General features: G+C 41.3%; 1 protein-coding gene across 1 annotated transcript; it reads right to left on the bottom strand.

The window, feature by feature from the left end:
• Positions 1 to 158: 158 nt before the first annotated feature.
• On the bottom strand, positions 159 to 19,963 carry LOC111234857 (voltage-dependent L-type calcium channel subunit alpha-1D-like). The gene is given in 47 exon segments (XM_022763054.1): positions 159 to 971; positions 1,065 to 1,394; positions 1,502 to 1,605; positions 2,089 to 2,477; positions 2,984 to 3,151; positions 3,236 to 3,582; positions 4,046 to 4,170; positions 4,296 to 4,397; positions 4,523 to 4,625; positions 4,715 to 4,811; positions 5,036 to 5,163; positions 6,403 to 6,562; positions 7,006 to 7,097; positions 7,287 to 7,352; positions 7,461 to 7,595; positions 7,726 to 7,746; positions 8,730 to 8,813; positions 8,909 to 9,019; positions 9,118 to 9,276; positions 9,401 to 9,602; positions 10,121 to 10,267; positions 10,368 to 10,420; positions 10,547 to 10,654; positions 10,860 to 10,947; positions 11,190 to 11,296; positions 11,410 to 11,469; positions 11,617 to 11,746; positions 12,291 to 12,384; positions 12,487 to 12,550; positions 12,638 to 12,701; positions 12,871 to 12,943; positions 13,062 to 13,182; positions 13,335 to 13,542; positions 13,654 to 13,879; positions 14,023 to 14,183; positions 14,681 to 14,707; positions 14,824 to 14,887; positions 14,961 to 15,029; positions 15,115 to 15,257; positions 15,390 to 15,493; positions 15,588 to 15,784; positions 15,887 to 16,039; positions 16,134 to 16,279; positions 16,389 to 16,528; positions 18,423 to 18,527; positions 18,699 to 18,904; positions 19,765 to 19,963. Coding segments are annotated over 47 exon segments (6,207 nt in total). The 5' UTR covers positions 19,784 to 19,963; the 3' UTR covers positions 159 to 764.
• Positions 19,964 to 20,095: the final 132 nt, after the last annotated feature.

Genomic DNA, 20,095 nt, shown 5'->3' with positions numbered 1-20,095 from the left:
CTAAAGGAGTTTTCAGCTAAATGACACTGTTTTCAACGATACCTTATTACTTACGGCACAAAATAATAATTACAACGACAAGAATAAAATGCATTTGAGAAAATGTGTTTTATTTGTGCACTGTGGATACCCCACCGCCAACATTTTGACCGAAAAAAGACATATTTATACATTTTTCCTATGAGTTTATTTCATCTTAGAGGATATTCAATATATTTAAATATTTCTCTAAAACAGTGAACGCTGTTGGGCACTCACACACTGGATCTCGTCATCTGTGTGACAAAGTATAAAGGTTTTTATTGATCTAATAGTTTTACCATATTCTAATTTTACAGTTTATGTGCCATGATTGCAACTGAATATACACTTGTATAAAGTGACAACAATTCAAGTACAGTATAAAATAAAAATACAATGCAAAGTGGTCCTTTGTTATAATACTTAGAGCTACTGTTTGCACTCATATTCAGCAGGCTCTTCTGCAAAACACTGCAGTCAGTGTTCACCGGAAACCTTGTCGAGTCCACATACTGACATGTTCTTAAAATAAGTGCATGTGTGTTTTGGCATTCACAAACAAAAGCATATCACACTCTCAGGACAACAAAGTAGGAAAAAGTCGTGTCCCATTTGTATCCCATCCCATCATTTCTTTGTTCTCCAAAGAAGATATAAACACACCCCACATAAAAGACCTTTTTTTTCTTTCTTTTTTTCTTACAAACTTCATACTTCACTTTCTAATTTCAATTTTGCTGATCTCAGTAAGAAATGACACAGTTCATTTCATCGGCCAGTTCTTCCTCAAACCGAGAAATGGACTGACTGGCTCCGCGGGCTATCAGGTCAGCAGCAGCGTTCTCCATTTCATCCAGGCTCATGCGACAGGCCTCAGCAATCTCTCGCTTGGCAAAGCTCACAAACTTTGGGTCCCTGGCGTAGACGCCGAGACCCTCGGAGATCAAGATCTGATGTTAGAAAGAAAAAAACGAGGTGGAGTGAGTATGTTTTCTGATCTGTCTTAAAACCACAGTCAGGTACTAGGTACCATGATTACTCACCGACTCAACCAGACTGTCTGCACTCCCTTTGTCTACGAAGCCCTGGTTGACCGGCGGCATCCTGACGCTGGTGAAGGTCCTTGTCTGACCGGGGTACCAGCCGGGACGGCTCCCTACAGGGAGGCTGGCGGAGCCGTCGCTCCACAGCGGCTGGCTGTTGCCGGTGGCATCGTCCACCAGGATCATAGGAGTGTAGATGAGCTTGCCCCTGCGCGCTGAAGGGTTGATTATTCCTGGAACAGGAGTGGTGCCAGCTGCTGCTGTGTTTGCCCACGAGGCGGACGACATTGAGGACACGCTGCTGGGCCGGGAGTCCAGACTGTGCTGGACCTGTCACAAGAAAGCACGAGCAGGAGAAGACCAAGGAAACCAGATGAGAAACTCTCTGTGGCTGTTGAGAGAGAGAGTTTGAGAGAGCGTACGTGCCATGTTTTTACCTGTAGACGGGATCTGGACGGGGATGTGCTCCTCGTATAGTTTCCTGGGTCGTCCACACTGCTCTGAGGCCTCAGACACTGGAAGTTAAAGGCGGGCTTATGACCTGAAACAATAGGTAAGGAAGTGTTAGGAGACTGGTCAGGATGGATGACTATAACCACGCATCAGCAGTGAAAGTATACGACTTCAATCTCTGAAATATATCATTTATGATTATTCCACAGCATATTACAAGGTAAATAACCTGTTATCTTTTGTGAAATTTCTCTGATTATTCAAGTAGAAAACAAACGAGTTTTACAAAGTCATATTTTAAAAACAATGGTCAAAATTGAAGAGATTTTTAGTCCCAAATACGGGTCATGCTCCAGCACACTGGATCCTACATATCCCATAATGCAACCAGTGGCATCTTTTTGTTAGACCCCTTGTGCCTCTCATAATTAAGTCAGAAACTTTGACTGTAATTGTAAGAATGATACTCAATGGAAAATAATGTATCATATATAAGAGGGATGGGATATCAGTTAATAAAATCTCTTCTCAGAACCAACCCTGAGAAGAAGAAGAAGAAGATGTTCCTCACCTTTAGGTATGGCAGGAAGTAGCCGTCTCCTGACAAACCGTGAGCCGCTGTTTTCATTCCCACTGTAGCCATTCCCAGCATAACCACTCATAGTGCTGCCATTTTCATGGCAGCCGCTCACCATACTTCCATTACCATTGGTGCTGATGATGCTGCCGTTCTCATTGTAGCCTGCGTATCCATTCCCGTTATACCCATTTTCATTATAGGGGGTGGGGCTTGTAGCAACGCTCCCTCCATTCATGCTGGTGTTATTGTAACCATTACTAATGAAGCCGTTCATATCAGTGTCATAGGGTATCTCCCCAATGCTGTTAGCTCTGTCCAGGCTCTGTCCATTGTAGCCGGTCTCAGTTGGTTCAGGAGAAACAGCTTCTGGATAAACGTACCTGCAAGATCCAAATCAAGACTTTAAGCATGAGTTCATGTTTCTAAAGGAATAGTCTGGCACTTTGAGAAAAATGCTTCCTCACTTTCTTGCTGAGAGTTGGATGAGAAGATTGACACGTCTCTCACATCTGTCAATTAAATATGAAGCCGACCACCGACTCTAAAGCTCACTGATTAAAATGTTATATATTTTGTTTGTTTAATCTGTAGAAAAACCAAAGTGTACAAACAACAAACGGTGGCTTTATGGCGGCTTATATAGGGGACTATTTGCTGGCCGGGAGCAGTGACTTCCTGGAGTGTTGTCGTCATCTTGAGGCTGCCAGGCAAGAAATAGTCCCCCGCATAACCCTCTGTACCCTCTGTGGTATATTGATCTTCTCATCTTACTGTTGGCAAGAATGTGAATATGTACATTTGGCAAAATATCGCACACTCCCTTCTTCACTGTCCATCATTTATTACATACTGTTGCTCTCTCCTCACTTTGGTTCTTGTTTCTTACCTGTCTACTGATGCTAGACTTGCAGCGTCAAGTTCACTGTTATAAACCTGCTCCGGTTGCTCTGCTGCAACAGGTGTAGCCACCACAACTGGTTCTTCAGCTACAACCTCTCCTCCAACTGATATCTCCGGGGTAGGAGGAGGAGGCAACTCAGTGATGGAGTCCATCCTGTTCGTAGAGAGCAGGCGAGTGAGGAAACAAATCGTTGTGATTTTCACCGAAAATTACAGTACACAAATCAGAGAAACACACCTGATGGGCAGGGGCCCAGACCTCACAGGCTGCTCCGTTACAACGCTGACACCTGCCAGCTCTGATCCTGGTCTTTGGTGCTCCTCTAGGCCCGTCACCTGCTCTGTGATCACGCCCCCGTTGGCTATATTGGGCTCGGGTTCAACAATCACAGTCGTCTGCTCCATGAACATGTCTATGGGCGGCATTGGCGTGCTGGCGGGTGTATTGGTCGCTGAGGTCCCAGCCTCACTGTCGAATATCTCATCACCTGTCATCTCTCCGTCCGCAGCTTCCTCTTCTTCCAGGTCACAGGCCATCGCCAGACGCATCTCTGGAGCCAGGTCCTGCAGCGTCCGCAGCCCTTGCTAAGAACACACACGTAAACCCCGATCATTATGTTAATAGTGATTGTCTAGCACATTTCTATAAAGCAACAACAAAGTTTAAGTTCCCCATTACACAAAAAAGTGGTTTGCTCATTTTATTATTTAATTTGGCTGTTTGAGCATCACTATGCAAAATCATGTTTGTGCATATCATGCGTGTTTGACAGTGGACAGCTGTTTTCTCACTCATCTGCTAAAGTGGGGAAAGTTTTAGTGAAGTAGTGAAGAGACATCTGTGTCTAATAGTTGATTAAACAATATTTGCATATTCACAGATGGTGGATTTTCCAATGAGGGAAAACAGAGGATGTACACAAAACAAAAGTAACTGACTTTATAGAAAAACCATATCACAGCCAAATAATTACTCAAATCAGGGTATTTTTCCTGTGTCATAACACATATCTGGAATTGGTTTTTAAACTAAAAAGCATAAATTCACCTGAAGAGAAGCCGCCTTGTCCTTCCTTTTGGATTTCCTCTCCCTCTCCTTTCTCTTGCGGAACTTTTTGAAATAGTCCTGAATCAAGAAGCTGGCATAAAACTTCCCACAAGTCACCTCATCGCCTGAGAAGGAAAAAAAACTGTTGTGATAGGTGTTGGAGGGAAAGAGGAACTGAATAAACTCCAGTAAAATTACTTTCTAAATTTTTTTTCATCATGGGAGGCAGCTATGTAATTTTTTGATGTACCTCTAGGTGGAGGAATGACTTCATCGATGAGCTTGGGCTTAGTGCGCTTCCAGAGCTTCTTAATAATCAGCTTCAGCTCTTCATTCTGCTGGTCGATGGGGCCTGAGGGCAACAACAAATCCTTTAAGGAAACCAGTAGCCTGACCACACTCAGCAGGGTAATCTCATACAAGTACAACAGCTGCAAATGAGATTCTGTGTTTTTTACGTGTTGGAGGTCACCTTACCTTCAGTCTTGATCTTCAGTGAGGTTCGCACAAGAGCAAACAGCGTAGCATTGAAGGTGACTGTCCCATCAGCGTGCAGGGGGACATTCATAGCAACAAGTCTCTGAGAGGATAAGATGAGACGGAAGGAGTGAGATCGATTTGTTCCTGCACCCTAACACCTAATGTGAGGCACTGAATGCGTTTAGTTACCTTGCAAGCAACACGATGAGGACACAGCTTTCCAAAACCGAGAGGCGGCTGAATCCTTCGCAGCATAGTGACGACGTCAATGTGCTTTATACGACCGCTGCATGAAGCAGACAAACACAAAACAGACGTTTACTGAGAGATAAAAGTGAAAAGTTACATATTGGAAACTGTGGTAGGAGTAATATCTGCATGTTGCTGCACAATTCTCCTTTCATCTATGATGATTTCCAATAGCCTTGCACCTGAAAGTGATTTGTGTATAACTACACATTTTCTGAGGGAACAAAATAGGATGAAAGAGAAATGAGGAACGAGACTTACGTGGCCTCTGGATCGTAGTCTGACCAAACTCTCTTGAACTCGTCCAGGTGGTGAGTACCGAGCACAGTCCAGTCTCGTGTCAGGTATTCAAAGTTGTCCATGATGACAGCAATGAACAAGTTGATGATCTGACAGAGACAAGGACAGAAACATAACAACTATTTGTGTGTTTGTGACCAACACATCACTTATAAAACAATATTTGATTGATTGACTGCTTAAAGTGTGATTATTAAAGAGTGTGAATTTTGATTGACACAAAGACCCATTATTAATGGTTGATCATTATGATATATAATACACCCTTAAAGAAATCTGTAAGTTGAAATACAACATCAAGTAAAATGAAGGTATTATATTTGTATAAAAGTGAATAAATATAGTTTGAATAGAGTAGTCTAAAAGTCAACATTTTGCATTAGGGTGACATTGTTTGCTTTTATATGCCTGTGTTTAATGGTCTTTTCATAATGAGTGAACATTTATATGTCAGTCCATCCAGTTCTAATATAGTAAATGACCCCAGAAGGACTCAGGGGTCCGGGTCTACTTTTAGCAGCTTGGAGGGTCTCAGTGGGTTTCTGCTAAAGGTCGCAGACCACACACAGACTGATGGACGTCAGCTGTCCAAAGGAAAAGACACCATAGAAGGAATGCAAGAAACACATGAAGAGCAGGGCTGAACATGAACTTGGACTCTGTGGTTGTAAATCAGACTTCAAGGAACAAGGAAACAGTTTAGAATGAGGAAATGGTCCAACGGAGGAGGAGATTAAAGGCCCATAAAATAAATAGAGTGCATCAAATGGGAGCGCAGGGGCAAAAGGGGGTTAATATTGGGATGTCTTTCGGGCTCTAAAAACATGAAAATCATAGAATTGTTTGGATTAAAATATTGTACATGCTTGAAATTGTTGCCTCTGTACAAATGTACTTTCTCTCACAACTTCAGATCTGACCCTGTTCTTTTCTCACACAGTTTCCATGTTTAAAATCACCTTCATTCAACCTGTCTTAAAATAGCACTGAAGTCAAATATTTGCACCCTTCTAAATCAGAATTTTGTGATCCGGGTCTGCTGTCTGGATTAACAAAATCCACAGATGTGGGAGTTCTCTGAGGAGCTGGAGACTGGAGAAGACAGGGTTAAGCTTTTAAAACTGCTACTACACTGCTGGTGTAATATTATCCTCTCTGCTTCCATCTGACTTTGATCCCACAGACCTCATGGTCTGTAAAACAAGTCTGAATTAATTATACCTAAATTTAATTTGGAGTCAGGCAGCTCTATTCATTTATATCTAAGCAGGCAAAGTCTTTTAGAAACCAGAACGATGTGATCCTTAATCCTCCTTGGCCTCGCTCACCAGGTAAGCGCACAGCATGAAGAAGCTGATGAAGTAGATGTAGGACAAGTTGCTACCGCAGCTGAACTCTTCACCAGGTTCAGTGTCGCTCTCTGGGTCACAGCGTCTGCCGGGGAGAGCTGCCAACATGATCTCCTGCCACTGCTCTCCAGTGGCACACCTACAAGGACACGGAGACAGAGCTGTACTGTCATTTGTCCCTCATTCATTCAGTTTATCAAGATCTTCAAAATCGTTGTTTAAAAGGAGGAGAAGAAAATTATTTATTTACTACTAATTAATGCCGGAGAGAAGAAATGTTGTGTTGGGGTGTAACTCATAAATAATTACAAAAAAATAATTCTCAGCACCATACAGACTTACAATCTATTATCAAATGGCATTGCTAATGATTAAAAGCAGCTAATCTCGTAATCTTATTTAGATCACTCAGAAATTTGATTTAAAATCTGGTTTTAAATGATTCAGATTATCCTTTAATTAATGAAGGAAAGTGAATTTTCTATCCATTTCTGATACATGAAGAAACAAGAGTGATGTAATTATAAGAAAAACCGTGACAACAAGTTTAGCATCTGTCTGTGTCTGGATCAAATAGCTCACCTAAAAAGCACCAGAACTGCCATGAAGAAAGTCTGGAAGTTGCAGTTTCTGTTGATATGTGTATCATCATCGACGGCCACTTTCCCAAACGTCTGCAAAGAGAGCAGCGCACTGGGTGAGACACAGACAGCTGCAACCAGAGGAGCAGTTTGACTGATAATTTAGTGCATTGTGCGCAGGGTGTCCTGATCGTTTTACGCTGTTTTACTTATCATTCATTTGTAGTTGATTCATTTTAGGTGGTGAAAATGAAACAATTTAAAAGCGCAGGGCTCACTCACCTGCATGCCAATCACAGCATAGATGAAAAAGATCATGGCGATGAGCAGACCGACATAAGGCAGGGCCTGAGCGGATACAAGTCAAGAGCTCGATTCATGACGGTGCACTGAAATCAACCCTTTATTTAATCATTTTTGGCATCATGTACATTATTTGCTCTGTGCTGCACTGACCTGGAGGGACTTGACAAAAGTCCAGAGAAGAGTTCGAATACCCTCTCCTTTGCTGAGCAGTTTGACCAGCCTCAACACTCTGAACAACCGGAAGAAGGTGATGGACACTTTTCCACTTTCTCCTTTACTACCACCCTTGACATAATGAGTTGAGACAACAGACAGGTAAATACGTACATCTGTTACATTGCTTACACATGTTTTGAAGTATAAATCTGAAACCTAAGACATATTTGAAGCTCCAGCGGTCGTGTTCAGCTCTCACCTCACCATGGCCGCCTCCTCCCTGGATCAATATTTCGGGCAATCAACAACAAGCAGAGACAACATGTAGGAGGGAAGAGATTAAAAAGCCGTCAGGATCAGGCACAAAGGGTTTAATTATCAGAGTGATATATCAGTCAACAAAGCATCTCACTGAACAACAAGCTAACTAACACAAAGCTTGTTGTGTAAAGTCATTTTAGAAACACTGAGGTTGTGAGTTCAATTCAGTGTCACCCAGTCTTTTTCTGTATTATTTGAACTTTTCATATCGCATTTATTCAGTTAACTGTTCAGTTATATTCACTGTAGTACTGTTTTGAAGTTCCCTCAAGGATGCTGGGTGGTCAAATTTCAATATATTTATTATAACAATACTGGAATGAGCCTATAACATGCCAGCCATGTGTAAGTTGGTCACTAAACACCTGAAAATTCCCAGGAAAAATTACAGAAAACACAACTTCATTATCTTGATGTTAGTTGTAGTGAAACATTTTCATTCTGGCACCTGGATTCTTCTGTGAAAATTGAGAACTGAATAATTGCTGTTAATGTTGTAAAATAAGATTAGTAGTTTATTAGTCCCACAGACGGGAAATTTGCAGTGTTACAGCAGCAAAGTTAAAAAGATTAATAATAGATAATAATATTATAGGATGTACAAATCGATATTTAAATATAGCAAAAATAGCAGCAGTTAACATGTCTGTTTTTTAGATGCTCCATGCGGCTCTAAGTTGGAGTTAATTGGATATTTCTTTTTCTGTTTGACTGAGACAAGAAACAACATTAACAAATGGATCTTGAAACTTTAAAAAAAAATTTTCACAGTAAAACATAAAAAATTTCATAGCCAGCCTCCGGAGATTCATTTCATATTAAATTCATTGCTTGTGCACAGACTTTAACTTAGAGTAGAGTACTCTAGTAGAGCGCCACTACAGCCTCTTGTCAGGAATATAATGCAGTACGTAGCAATGACACAGGGATTTTGTAACTTACACTAAATTCAGAGACTGCAATGTCCAACACACTCCCCACGACAATCAAAGCATCGAATGAATTCCAAGGATCGATGAAATAATGCTGCACAAAAAGAAATAAGCAAAGTGAGACTTAACAAAAAAGAGTCGTGGCAGTTGTGAATTTTGTGAGTTAAAAAAAAAAAAAAAAAGCCTCACATGAGCCCGCAGAGCCAGTAACTTGATGATCATCTCTATAGTGAAAACCACAGTGAAGATCATGTTGAGGATGTCCATGACGGAGGTGAAGAGTTTCGATTGCTCGTAATGCTGAGAGAGAAACCCCCCCCCCACAAAACTTCACATCAAACACTGTAATAATGTACATTCATACTCAAAACATTTGAGTGATATGTGTGAAATGGTACCTGAATAGCCAGAGTGAGGGTGTTTCCCAGAATCAGCACAAACATAACATATTCAAACTGGCTGGAGTTGATTATCTTCCAGAATTTGAGCTGGGAAGGGTTTTTGGGAATGTAAATCTTTATAGGTTGAGCTTTCAGTGCGTAGTACACACACTGCCGCTGGACAGGGCAAAAAGAGAAGAACGAATGGTATTGACTTTGAAATAATGAAACAAAGCATGGATGAAAATTACAGTGACACTAAAACCAAAAGTATAAATCGAGATTTTGTAAATCAACTAACTTGATTTTTGTTGAGTTCACAGTTTTTAAACTCAGCCTCTCCTTGTTCTCGAAATGTGATGATGACAAAACCCACAAAGATGTTCATCATGAAGAAGGCAATGATGATGATGTAGATGATGAAAAAGATGGAGATCTCTACTCTGTAGTTGTAAATGGGCCCTCGGTCTACAGCGTTGGCGTCCACAGCCCGGTAAAGAAGCCTTAATACAAAAAGAAACAACGGTGAGAAAACATTTCCTGGTCAAAAATCAAATCTGTTTATCCAGAGTCATATAAATATAAACCATTTGTGTGAACATTTGTCATAAGTTCTGAGTGAACCCTTGAGTTATTGCTAAAAATGTGTTTTGTGTGGTCACAGTGACCTTTGACCTTTGACCACCAAAATCTAATCTAAGCTCCAGAGATACTGTGTTGACAAGGCCAAAAGTATGTTTTGTGAGGTTCCCTCATTCTGATGAAGATGAACTCTGCAGTTTATTTTGAGTTAATCCCATTTACACGATCAATAGAGAACTACAGTAAATGCAGACAGTCCCCAGCAAACTCACTGTTACTCCTATTTGAGTAACGCTCTCTATTTAATCTCTTTTTGAAGAAATTTTTAAACAATTTTTTTTTTTTTTATGAAACAATAGTTTTTTCATGGGATTTGTCAATAACAAAAACTGCAAAACTGCATCCTTTAAAATGAAAACAGTGTAAAGTGGCTACTCACTGTGGCCAGCCTTCAAATGTTGATACAGTGAACAAAGCCAGCATGCCCATCAGCACATTGTCGAAGTTGAAATCACTGTTTTCCCAAATCCTCTCTCTCACCATGGGGTGGTTCATGTCTCCGTCTTTATAGACCACAAACGTTCCCCTAAAATCAAACACATACACACATTTTATGACATACACAGCATGTTAAGAGACTGTTAGGTGTTTTTTATTGAGTAGAGAAATGATACAAGAAAACTGACTTGCACTCGACTGGAGTGTGTTTGGCTTCATCTGTGCAGCTGTAGAATCTGCCCTATAGCATGAAACACAGAAAAGTTAAACCATTTAAAAACACCAGCAGCTATTTGCCTTTTAATTTCAGTGAGTAAAAGAAAAAAAAAAAAACTGTTCAAATGGTGATCCAAATGTGAACATGTACCTTGAAGAGCTGCACTCCGATACACGCAAACATGAACTGAAGGAGTGTTGTGACAATCAAGATGTTACCGATAGTGCGGATTGCCACGAACACACACTGCACCACATTCTGTGAACATAAAAGCAAAGAAGCACATGTGTTAGCTTTAAATAGCAACAAACTGTACTTGAACTAACAAACATCAAATATACACTGAGTGACCAGAAAAATGGCAACAATGTACAATGTAACAGAACAACCTTGAAGTAAATGCTAACTTCCTTAATATATAGTTTTAATAAAATAAAAAAGAAAGATAAACAAGAGAATTTACCTTTAGCCCCTTGGCTCTGTTAATGGCTCGAAGAGGCCTGAGCACACGCAACACTCTGAGAATCTTCACCACAGAGATCGCACTTGAACTGGGAGCAACAAGGATTTAGAGAAATTAAAAATAATGAAATGTCTAATAATGAAAGCAGGTTTTACTTGGAAAATGGAACAAATGTGAAAAGAAAATCCCTTTCTTAAACTGAACTCTAAAAAGTGCTGCCCTCAAGCCTCGACACATTAATGAGACGTCAGGTCACAGCTACGCAACAGTGACTCCTGTCAGTTCTTCTGTCCAAAGTGTTCAGTTTGCATTACGCAGGCGTCTACTCACTGCAGAAAGAAGGATGTGAGCGACACACTGACAACCAGCAGGTCGAGGAGGTTGAAGGCATTTCTGCAGAAGGAGCCGGTGTGCAGAAAAGCTCCGTAGACTGTCATCTAGGCACGAAGTGAGGAAGTGAGGAAGTGAGGAGGCAAAGTTAGAAACTTCTATCCAGTGAACACATCACCTTCCATTTCACTGTGTCTGTTTCAGCCAGATTAACAATTACCTTCAGTACGATCTCCACTGTGAAAACGGATGTGAATACATAATCTGCATAACCGAGCACCTGAGGAAAACCAAAAATTAGTACGAGTATTAATTTTTGTTGTCATGACTGATGGTCAATTATGAGCAGGTAGGGATGAAGGGGATATGACATTCTGCTTGCACGAGGAAAAGCAGATGTGATGTGATCTGATGTAGTTGGTCTTACTATGTTCCTGAATGAGTGGGATTTAATTGGATCCTCAGCAGCCAGGGAAATACTACTGAGGATGATGAAGATGAGGATGAAGTTGGTGAAGTAGGGGTGATGGATGAGGTTATGGCAGGCGACTCGCAAACTGAGGTTTGGAAGGAAATTAGACAAAAGAATTAGAGAAATGGAGTTTCAGCAACGTCTTGGCGTTAGTCACACAACGTAGTCCTAAATTAGTAGGAATTTAAAGGAGCTGGTTTTAAGTTTTGCTATCACTACAAAGCCAACTTTAGCATTAACAGCTGTTTATTTACCTGTCCAGACGAAATGTTTTCAGCTGTCTCCAATGGTGGAAACAACCCTTTTGTTTTGCTTCTATTTCTTGTACTGAAGTTAGCATGCTAACCATCTAGCCCCGGCTCGGTCAGACTGTCACTTTCCGATACTGAGTCACTGTGTGTCCAGTCTGCCCTGAAGATGTAACGTTGCTCAGAGAGTGTATTATAACCTCTTATATCGTAAAGGCAACGATGGTTGAAGCTCTTGCGAAGACTCGTAAGTGAACAGCTGTTAATGCTAACGCTGGCTGTGTAGCAATAGCAAAACATACAAAAAGCTCCTTTAAAGAGTAAGATCATAGAATTTTAGTAGATTTGGGTTCATTGGGCACAAATATGTTCTCAGATTACCAGTTTTTCTTTCCAAGAATGAAGAAGGAGCTTCCATCCGGGATTGGTACAATCTTCTCTTTAGGCCCGGAGAACTCTGGCTTTAATGGAGCAACTCCTACAGTAAAATAAAGAGCAAACAAGAAAGGTATAAGAGACAGTTTACATCTTAATCAGCATGTCTAATGTTTCCTCTGCAGGGTGTGATGTCCGTCACCCTCACCCTCTAATCCCTCAATGGCCCTCAGCTCCTCGTTTTCCTGCCAGTCGTCCTCTTCGTTCTACAGACAGAACACATGATCAGCTGTTGTAACTCTGGCATCTCACTTTTTATAAAATCTGCAGGAAAACGTTAAAACATTATCTACCCCTGCATCCTCATCTTCTTTATCTTCATCCTCATCCCACTCTTCCTCCTCTTCCTTTTTCTCTCTGAAATAACAAGTACCAGGAAACAACAGTTAATCGAAGTTTAAATCACATTTTTGCACACACTTAGTACACTGATGAGTGTAAACGCAGCAGGAAATACAAGGATAAGTCACTTATAAATGTGTCTGACACTATTGCTCACTATCACCTTCTCTTATGGCAAACTTACTCGACATCTTTCTTTCCGCCGCCTCCTGCTAAGTTGTCCACAGCGATAGCCAAGAAGACATTGAGCAGGATGTCTGATCACATCATTAAGGAGTCATATTTTTTCCACTGGGTCCTAAAGACTAAACTTAATGTTCAGCAGTTGGAGCGGAAATATGTTTGAACTATTGATCACTTCTAGGAAAAGGATACAATTACCACAGACAAAGAGGATGACAAAGTAAACGCACACCACCATGTTAGGGAAGATGGGCCCTCCATAGGCCATAATGCCATCATACATCACAGCGTTCCAGTCCTCTCCAGTGAGTATCTGCAATGATGGTCCGTCAGAGAGGAAAGAAAAGAGAAACACAAGGAGACAGGTGGAGTGAGAGAGGTGTAACTCATACCACACTACACAGAACTGCTGATAAATAAAAACATGGATAGTAGCATGTGAGATATTGTGGAGATGTAAATCACCTGGAAACAAGTGAGCAGAGCCTGGGGGAAGGAGTCAAAGGTACTTCTCTTCATCTGAGTCTCATCAAAGTTGAATTTGCCTCCAAACAACTGCATGCCCAGCAAGGCGAAGATGATGAGGAAGAGGAAGAGCAGGAGCAGCAGGGAGCAGATAGCTTTCATGGAGTTGAGCAGGGAGTTGACCAGGTCAGATAAGGCCGCCCAGTGCCTGGAAACAACGAGAGAGCATGGATACACTTCAGGAAATTACACACAAGATGCATCAAATGCCTAAAACAAAAGTTGACAGTTGTCCTCCTTAAGCTCCGTTATCAGTTACCGCGTCATCTTAAATATCCTGAGCAGTCGGATGCAGCGCAGCACGGAGATGCCGATAGGCGGGATGACCTCCATCTCTACGAGCAGGGTCTCGAGGATACCGCCGCACACCACGAAGCAATCAAAGCGGTTGAACAACGCCATGAAGTAGATCTGCAGGCCAAAGGCGTACATCTTCATCAACATCTCCAGAGTGAACAGCAGCAGCAGGATCTTGTTGGCTCGCTCTGTGGGAAACAGAGAAGAAGAGGTGGAGTCATGGTTTTATTTTTCTCTACTGATTCCCTCTTAATCAAACTATACATAGTGTTGGGATCAAAAAATTAGGTCTACTCAGCATAGGTTAAGATTAAAAGGTCTGCGCTCTTACCTTGCATTTCTGTGAGCCACTTAGGCTGTCCGTAATGCTCGGAGGCACTGGCCACTGTGTTGAGAAACACCAGGAGAAGCACCAGCCAGTAGAAGTTTGTGGTCTTAACAGCCACACGGCAATTCTTCCTCATGGTATGATTCAGCTGACACAGCTGGTCGCTAAAGAAAGAGTGGACACAGTATTTTGAATTAAGAAAGTGCCATACGGAGCGCCAGGGAGTCATCCCCTCCAAAACCACCAAGTTCATGATTTGTCCAGGTGTAGGTTTGTGTCTCATATATACTATATATAAAGCTGCAACAAAACACTATTGTTGATTGTAATTAATGGTATAATATGCTCACAAAAAACAACTGGTAATTACATCCATATGTTATAGGAATGGAGCCATGCTTACCCTGTGTTGCACTACACAATCATAATTCTTCCATATTTTTTTTAATTTTACTATATCAATTTGACAACAGCACTGCATCATTCTATTGATTTTGACAAATGTAATGATTAACAAAATCAAATGTTATGAATGCATAACATGATGCAAACAATATACTCTATTATTATTTCCCAACTGGAAGAACAAACTCTGTCTGAAAGCAGCCGCTCTTCATCACATAAACATTTCACATGCAGTGTGTAATGATGCAAATCTTACCAGAAGCTATTGGCCATCATCTTTGCCCTGAGACAACGAGAGAGAGAGAGAGTGAGAGGGAGAGGGATTAATAAATTGACATAATCACCTCCTGTGTGCCAGTAATAAATTGAAACTATGTTGTTATTTCTCTGTTGTCTTACATGAGAGAAGCGCAGCAGCCATTGTCATCATCGAGGTATGCTATATCATCATCAGAGTCTGACTCTGTTCAACACAGAGACAAGGTGTTAGAGAGAATCATATAAAACAAACATAGTAACAGTGACAGCTGACATACCTCCGCCATCCTCGCTGTGTTTGTACCAGCCAAACTTCTTCATCATCTTTTTCTTTGCAATTGCAGCACCTTTGAAGACAAATACACACAGATTATGTATAAACGTAAAGCTACACAGTCTGTGTATGGAAGTGTAAATGTGTGTTAGACTAACGTTTGTTTCCTTCTTCGTCCACATCCTCGGCCTCTATGAGCCAATCCATGTAGCCAATCATGTCCTCCTCCATCTGTTTGCTCTCCTGCGCCTTCTGCAGCTCACCACGCGCCACAGCCTTTTCTCTTTCTTTGGAGAACTCTCTGTGCAAAAGCACACACACACACAAGCTTAAAAAAAACTAAGAAAAACAAAAAGGAGAAATGTAAGGGATTCAGTTTTCTTTTGTCTTAATGCGACAGAAAGTTGAGACCTGCCGCGCAGTGACTACCCACCCGCTCAACACACCCAATACAAGATTGATAATGAAAAATGATCCAAAGATGACAAGAGACACAAAATAGATCCATGGAATCTCGTGACCGATGGCATCGTTCATCTGCGCAGAGAGACAGAGGGACAGAGTGTGGATCAGCAATTTCAATTTGGAGTCGGAAATAAACTACGGGGGATATAAGAACATGTCTGTGTACCCAGTAGAGCACGTCTGTCCAGCCCTCCATAGTGATGCACTGGAAAACAGTCAGCATGGCGAAGAAAATATTGTCAAAGTTTGTGATCCCGCCGTTGGGGCCCTCCCACTTGCCCCTGCACTCACTGCCATTGCCGACACAAAAGCGCCCATTCCCAGCAAACGCACAGGGTGAAGGGTCATCCTCCACCATGAGACCTGGAGCAGAGGACAGCAGGGAAGAAAAACAGGCAGTGGGTCTACACATCCATGAAATATGGAGAGCGTAGAAATAACTATTTTAGTGCAGAGAGCAGATACCTGTGCTCATGAAGTAGCACGTCTTGTGCATCCTGCCGATGAAGAGCTCCAAGCCGATGATAGCGTAGATGATGATGACGAACATGACCAACATACCGATGTGGAGAAGGGGGACCATGGCTTTCATGATGGAGTTCAACACAATTTGTAAACCTGATGAGAACAAAAACATACTTTTCAGTGGTGCATGTGGGATGAAGCACAGATGCAAAAAACACACAAACAAACTACAAATGATAAAACGCACTTGGCACTCCCGATACGAGTCGAAGTGGTCGTAACACCCTGAACGCTCTGAGTGCTTTGACGTCCAGGCCTCCGGGTTTTCCTGCAGCATGATGGGCCTCTCCTGGCTTATGATCTGTCATGGCCTCTGCTATCACACTGAACAACCTGCACAGACACAGACTCTAGCTGTTTGCACTTTACTTTTTTTTTTTTTTTTTTTAATGACAGAACATTTGGAGATGGAAAATCATGACTACGTGAAGCACCAAAATACCCGACAATGACGATAACGAAATCAAGCAAGTTCCATCCGCTGCGTATGTAGGCGCTGGGGTGCATGACTAAGCCGTAGGCAAGAATTTTAGTGAAGGTCTCGATGGTGAAGATGACGAGGAAGACGTACTCGACTTGTTCCTAAGAAGAAAAGGTGGCGTAGGGATGGTTATGCAAAATTGGAATGACCTTTTTCTTTAAATGTTAGTGAGTGTGTCTGAAAGGAATGAATATGGAAGAGTGCTGAAGAAAATGTCAAGTGATTGTCACAGTAAAATAAAGACATTCAGAAGCTGTTGATTCCTATTCACTGCATATAGGCCTTCCAATAAGTGGCATTAATTGTCTTTTTAATGCTTATATCTTTACATCACATGTATCATCGTTAAGGGCCGATTGCAGTGGCTTTCTAACCTCTTAACCCAGTGCCTGACACATGCTTAAGCCTGTCACTGAATCCTTTTTCTGTAACTTCAGCTTAATGCTTCTAATCACTGTCACCACTGTCCCCAGGACTTCACCTGGGGCAGCCAACAATAATCCATGCATCGTGTGCTTTAGTGTAAGATGACTGATATTCACAAAAGAACTGTAATATTCACCAAACTTAGTCCAAGAATTGATGATATTAACTTTAGTAGGTCTCTGTAAGGAAGAGAATCTTAAAGTGTCAGCCTACGTCCTCTGTGAATCCAATAAAGGGATAAACATCTATCCTGCTGCAAGTCCCTCAGTGTGTGTGTGTGTGTGTGTGTGTGTGTGTGTGTGTGTGTCCCTGCCACTCTTAACTAAAATCACCTCCAATCAAACTCAAATATTTGATCACTTTTACTCTCTGCAAACTATCTAAGCATCACTTAGAACAATGCAATGACATTAACATCAGTGTGACTTGTAAATATACAAAGCTGTTGTTGAGAAAGAAAAAGACTCATTTTTGGTTTGAAATCTGCGTATTTTGGAATTAACAGAGAAGAATGATCAGAGACAGAGAAATAAAGAGAGAGACAGAGAGGTGGAGAAGTGAGATGAGGCAGATGGTTGGCGTTTAAGTAAGTCATGATCCCTGACAGGGTCACCTCGCGAAGGTCACAGCACAATTTTTTCCCCTCTAATACCATTACCACCCTAAAGAACACTATTTATTTCTCACTAATTGTTGCTACCTTCAGTATACCTACTGACTACTGTCCTTAAACCATTAAACCATTAAAACTTGTGTCATGTATCATTCACATGTCTATCAGTGTCTTTAAATGACCTAGAGAACCTGGGAAAGAGAGACAGCTCAGGAGAGTCAGAAATATTTCTAAAGAAAGTCAAACCTTGGAAAATAGAAATGTAGAAACATGCAAAATATAAAAGGAGCTGCTTCACTTCATAATCATAAACATTTTGTAGTTTCAATAAGATGTTATATTTCCAAGGACTGTGTGCTCCTTTAGTGGTCTGATTTAGAAAACTGGATGATCAAAGTTGCCAGCATCTATTTGAAGAGACTTCATGTGATATTCTCAGTCTGAGCCCCTCCAAGATCGCCAAAACATCAGTGACACAAATTCATAGATGAATGAATGGTTGGATGAAACATCTGCAGAACTTTTGTTTTTTCAGTTCTTTTTTTCATTTCTATATAAGAAGAATTCAGATTCACCCAGATTTTTTTCCATGTTTTTTGATGATTGTTGCTTATGTTACATTTAGTTGTGTACTTTTATGTAATAAGCACAGTATCCTTTAGAGGCTGGCCGTGTTCTCATTGGTTCACTGACAAAGATCCAGGATTATATAGATTGTGTTTTTACACATTCTTTAAATCACGAAGCCCCTGTGTCGAAACACGGTGAAATAAAGAAGATTCTTCCAGTAAGTCAGGTTTTTGACATTTTCCTCCATGTGTAATAATGTGGTGATTAAATCAGGTCATGTGATACCATATCATCACAACTTACAGTATGCTTGAACCTTACTTATCTTTTCTGACATTTCAAAATATGTAAAAGCCGTATACTGCATCTCTCCACTGGAAACTCACCAGTTGGTGATTGGTAGCGTTGGAGTCATCATCGGGGTACGGCTTGGTAACGCCCATGGCCACACAGTTGGCAAAAATGGCAAGTAGAATGAAAATATCAAAGGGCTTGAAGATTGAAGTTAAGGATACAAAAGGCCTCATGAAACGGAAACGCACACAACTGCATAATAAAACTTCAACTCATCTAAACAATCCAACATTAACTCATTCACTCATTACACATTTGCATCACAAACAGGACTGTTTGCATAAACGCACACAAACGTCCTAACACACTCAGGAAAAAGGATATTTCCACTCCACTAGGGCCAGTGCTGCCATGCGGATGGGGTTGCTGAGGGTGAGGCAGCAGAGGGCTCGGGGGGCCCTGAGGGCGGACTTGTTCGCCTGCATCGCCTTCTTGGCCCCCCCCCCTCTTTTTCTGGCCGAGCCAGTTGACCCGAGGGTGTCTGATTTGCCTGCATCGCCCCCAGGGGGGGCATCTGTTGTAAAACACACATATATTAATGATGTTAATGGGATCAAAAATATGGGTATTACATGACGACTGAGGTGTGAGTTGTTTCATTCTTACAGAGAAAATATATGATACATCAGAGGTAACTGACACAGATAAGTTATTTGCTGGGTCTGTCATATTGGTAGACACCTTTACTGTTATGTAATCAAAAACAAACAAACAAACAAACAAACAAACAAAACAAACTGTCTCAAACCATGTAATTATTCCATTGCTAATATCTGCACACATTTTATTATCCACCATTATTAGGAGAGGATTTGACAGGAGGCTGTGGCAGTAGACAGGTATTCTGTCCTGAAGGCCTCATATTATAAGACCAGATGTGACCTACTTCTTTATTGGGAGCAGTGTGGCACTTAGCCCAGCACTATCCCCAAGTAGGCACATGAACACCTGTTGACAAGGCCCTGCACTGAGAATAAGCCTGTGGCTACATGTATTATCTCACCCATTTAAAAACTACAGAGGAGCCATAAATATGGGCAGATAAGAGATTAAAGTGACTGTCCTATTATAAAAACATTGAATATGATGCCAGTTGTGCATTAATGTAAAAGTATATGCTTTAATTTCACTTGTATAAAACAAGCTTACCTATCAGAGCAGTTATGTTTAACCATTCTTGGCACCTACACTGAATATCTTTATCTACTGTTTCAATAAAATGGTTCATCCGTGGCTACTTTCAATTTTCTATGATTTCAGCATATGGCTTTACAGTGTAATGAGCCAATGAACATTCATGTAAATGTACAACGTGCATATTCTTGCAATGCTATTTGTGCAGGTAAAACTTCAGACATTGTGAGGAGTACCTACCTTTCTTTGCCGCGTCCATGTTCGCAGTTTAACACCACGAAATCACTTCAGAAATCCCACCATCCACTCCTCAGGGGATCTGCGATGCGTGACGGATCACAGATATAAATTTGACCCCCCTCAAAAGAAAGAGAACTTTCTCGGAGTTTTCAAAAAGATAGGACCATGTGCAGCCTGTCATTTCATATCCACAAGCAGCGCGTCGGTGCAGCTCAGAGGCACCGGGCCATCCTGCTCACCGCCTGCTTGTAGCCTAGAAATCCAATTAAAGCCGCTTTCTGGTAAGTTCTAACTGCGTGGAAATGAAAACTGCAAATGTTTTTTTTTTTTT

The sequence above is a fragment of the Seriola dumerili genome, unplaced genomic scaffold, assembly GCF_002260705.1.
Source record: "Seriola dumerili isolate Sdu_G_001 unplaced genomic scaffold, Sdu_1.0 BDQW01000468.1, whole genome shotgun sequence".
Taxonomy (NCBI): domain Eukaryota; kingdom Metazoa; phylum Chordata; class Actinopteri; order Carangiformes; family Carangidae; genus Seriola; species Seriola dumerili.
This window is presented reverse-complemented; position numbering and strand designations above follow the sequence as displayed.